At 56.0% G+C, this 2820-nt stretch overlaps 1 protein-coding gene across 1 annotated transcript; it reads left to right on the plus strand.

Moving 5' to 3' along the window:
• The first annotated feature begins 1022 nt into the window (after positions 1-1022).
• TUSC1 (tumor suppressor candidate 1) lies at positions 1023-2573 on the plus strand. The gene is given in 3 exon segments (XM_075527453.1): positions 1023-1054; positions 1056-1119; positions 1121-2573. Coding segments are annotated over 3 exon segments (768 nt in total). The 3' UTR covers positions 1793-2573.
• The last annotated feature ends 247 nt before the right edge of the window (positions 2574-2820 follow it).

A 2820-nucleotide genomic window follows, 5' to 3' on the forward strand; every position in this document is an offset into this window, starting at 1 on the left:
GTAATCCTAAGATTACTTCTGTTCTGCAGTGGTTTGCTGTTTCTTTTCCAAACTTTTTAAGCTAATAGTCATCCTTTAGAGCTGAAAAGGTTCTGAAAATAATTATTACAACTACTGCTATGCATTGTTCAGTGTTCAATGTTCAGTGTTGAAATACATGATCCACACTCAAAAGTTGCAGCTGCTAATTAACAGAACATTGGATCGTAAAGCAAAGCATGGTCCCCATCACAAACAGTTTATAACCTGAAGTGCAAAAAATATGCAGAGGTCCACAGTGGTATGTACTGCACAGTCATGGTAGTCCCAACAAGACTACTTAACTGTGCAGATACCTACACGCACGGTTACGTAAAGGAGGCTAGCCAAAGAGAACTGATGAGAATTTTAGAAGATTAATGGATTTTACCACCCACTGTGAAATGCCATCGATTTAGATTCCTCACATCCTATTTCTCTTCTTCTTTTGGAAATCGTTTATGGGCAAGTTTATACCACATGATCTTGTTACTTTAAGCCAAATAATCTATGAGCTGTCAGAACTATTTACATACTAACTATGCATCCTTATAGCCTGCATTTCTTAAACCCCAACAACCCAGCAGCACTTGAATGGACCGAGCAACATTTATACAACGAGATCTTAATTTGGCAAGCGCTTCTGAGCTGCCATTAACTTTCCTCTGTGCTGTAGCCACCACTTCCAAGCAACGATAAAAACGAGGCCCACATGAACACTGGCGGACTGCACAACCACGCCAGCCAGTGACACCCCACCTTGTCAGAGGGGCAACGGGGGGACTGGTGTATTCTGAGAGGGGACCGCCCAGCGGCCCCAGTCCCTCCCTCACCTCACCTGGTTGGGAAACAGGGCGGAGGAGAACAAGTTATGACCCCAAAAGCCGGTGGCGGGCTTCCGGGCTGAGGCCCCGAGACCCGCGCTCGCCGGCCGTGCCGCAGCAGCGCCCGGGCCCCCGCGCCCGCCCAGCTGAGCCCTCGCCGCACCTGGCCCCGCCCCCAAAATGGCGCCGCCAGCCCGCGCCGGCTGTTCCGCCGACCCGACGCCCCGCTGCGGCCAAGGCCCCGCCCCGCTATTTGCATAAGGCGGCACCGGCGCCGCGCGTGTCCCTCCTCTCGCGGCGGCGGCGGCGGCGGCGGGGCGTGCAGGCGGGCTGCGGGAACGGCACGGATGAGGCGCATGCGCGTTGTGGACGGGCGCTGGGGCTGTAACGGCTCGGCGCGGAGAGGCCGGGCGGGGCTCGCCGCCGCCGGTAGCGGCCGCCGCGGCGGGGCGGAGGAGTTCGCCGAGCCGGGCGGCGGCCAAGAGGGCTGGCGCGGCCAGTCGCGGGGCTCGCTGCAGCAGCTGGCGGAGCGGTACGCGGACCTGGCGGCCAGCCACAGCGAGGCGCTGCGGCAGCGGGAGGAGCGGGAGTGGCACAACGCGCGGCTGCGCCAAGAGAACGCGCGACTGCGGCTGGAGAACCGCCGCCTGCGCCGCGAGAACCGCTGCCTCTTCCGCCAGGCCCTGCTGGGTCCCGGCCCTGCCGGCCCCGACCAGCCCGCCGCCGCGGACCCGGGCGAGGAGGCGGAGGCCCTGCGCGCCCAGCTGGGGCGGCTGCAAGAGAAGCACCGCCGGGCCTTGCAGCACCTGCGGCGCTGCCGGGCCGCCGGCGGACCGGAGGCCTCGGAGCTGGACGACGGGGAGCTGAACGAGCTGCTGGAGGAGGACGAGGCGCCGCCGTCTCCCCCCGAGCAGCCGCTGGAGAAGAGGAGCCTGGTGCCGCCCGTCTAGCCGGCGCCGGCGGAAGGGGCGGCCGGGGAGGCTGCTGTGAGGGGCGGCGCTGCGGCCCTTCCTGCGTGCCCGCCCTGCCGCCTCCGCGGGCAGCGCTGGACCTCGGGGCGGGGGAGAAGTGGATCGCCCCCTCCTTCCTTCCTTCCTTTGCTGCCCCCGGTGAAGCGCGGGGCTGACCCCAACGCTTTCAGTCGAAACAGGCTCTTCCCAAAGAAAGGGTAGGGGAAGAGTTGGTTGGGTTTTTTTAATCCCCTTCCCAGATGTATGACCAGGAAGCATTGACCGTGATCAAGGAGAAGCAGGTTCAGCTGGAAGACTGACGCTTGGAGGAGGCCTGTGTTTTAGTCAAGGAATGCTTCAAAGCAGCTGTGTCATGGAGAAAAGAACCACGGTGAAAAGAGCACTTGGTCTCATGTCACCTCATAGCATTGAACTGTGCTTCCTTCGGGGACCAGCTGTTGATCACCTTTTTTCTCTTTGAGTTAGCAACTGTCATGTAGACCGCAATAGCAATGGAGACTATCAAAAGATGGCTCTGACTAGTTCTTAGTAGCCTGTTCATGTCTGTTAGGAAAGGGAGTGGAGGAAGCTTGCAAGCTTCTTTGTCAGCATTCCAGTAAAAATTGGTGGTCATTTAAACCCCTCTGAATTGTCTGGACGTTTACTGAAAAACAGTATTTGTATTTTTAATGATGGACTTTGTTCACCATCGCATGTCACATGAATATTGGTTTGAATTTCACATTTTCTCATAAAATTGCAGCTGATAATAAAACCACGACACACCAAATGACTTGTCTTAAGTGTGATTTTTTTTGACAGGGAGTTATTTTGAAATTGTAGATGAAATGCCCTTCAGACCTTTGTAATGCACTTCCTCAAAGCTGAAGGAATGCGTTATTTTTTGGACGTTTCTTCCTTAAGAAAATCTACTGTTTGAAAGCAAATTACTTAGCTATTTTTCAGACCTGTCTTCCTCTAGAAAATCTACTGTTTGAAAGTAAGCCTTGTAAAGAACTGAGACATCA

The sequence above is a fragment of the Mycteria americana genome, chromosome Z (genome assembly GCF_035582795.1).
Source record: "Mycteria americana isolate JAX WOST 10 ecotype Jacksonville Zoo and Gardens chromosome Z, USCA_MyAme_1.0, whole genome shotgun sequence".
NCBI classification, from domain to species: domain Eukaryota; kingdom Metazoa; phylum Chordata; class Aves; order Ciconiiformes; family Ciconiidae; genus Mycteria; species Mycteria americana.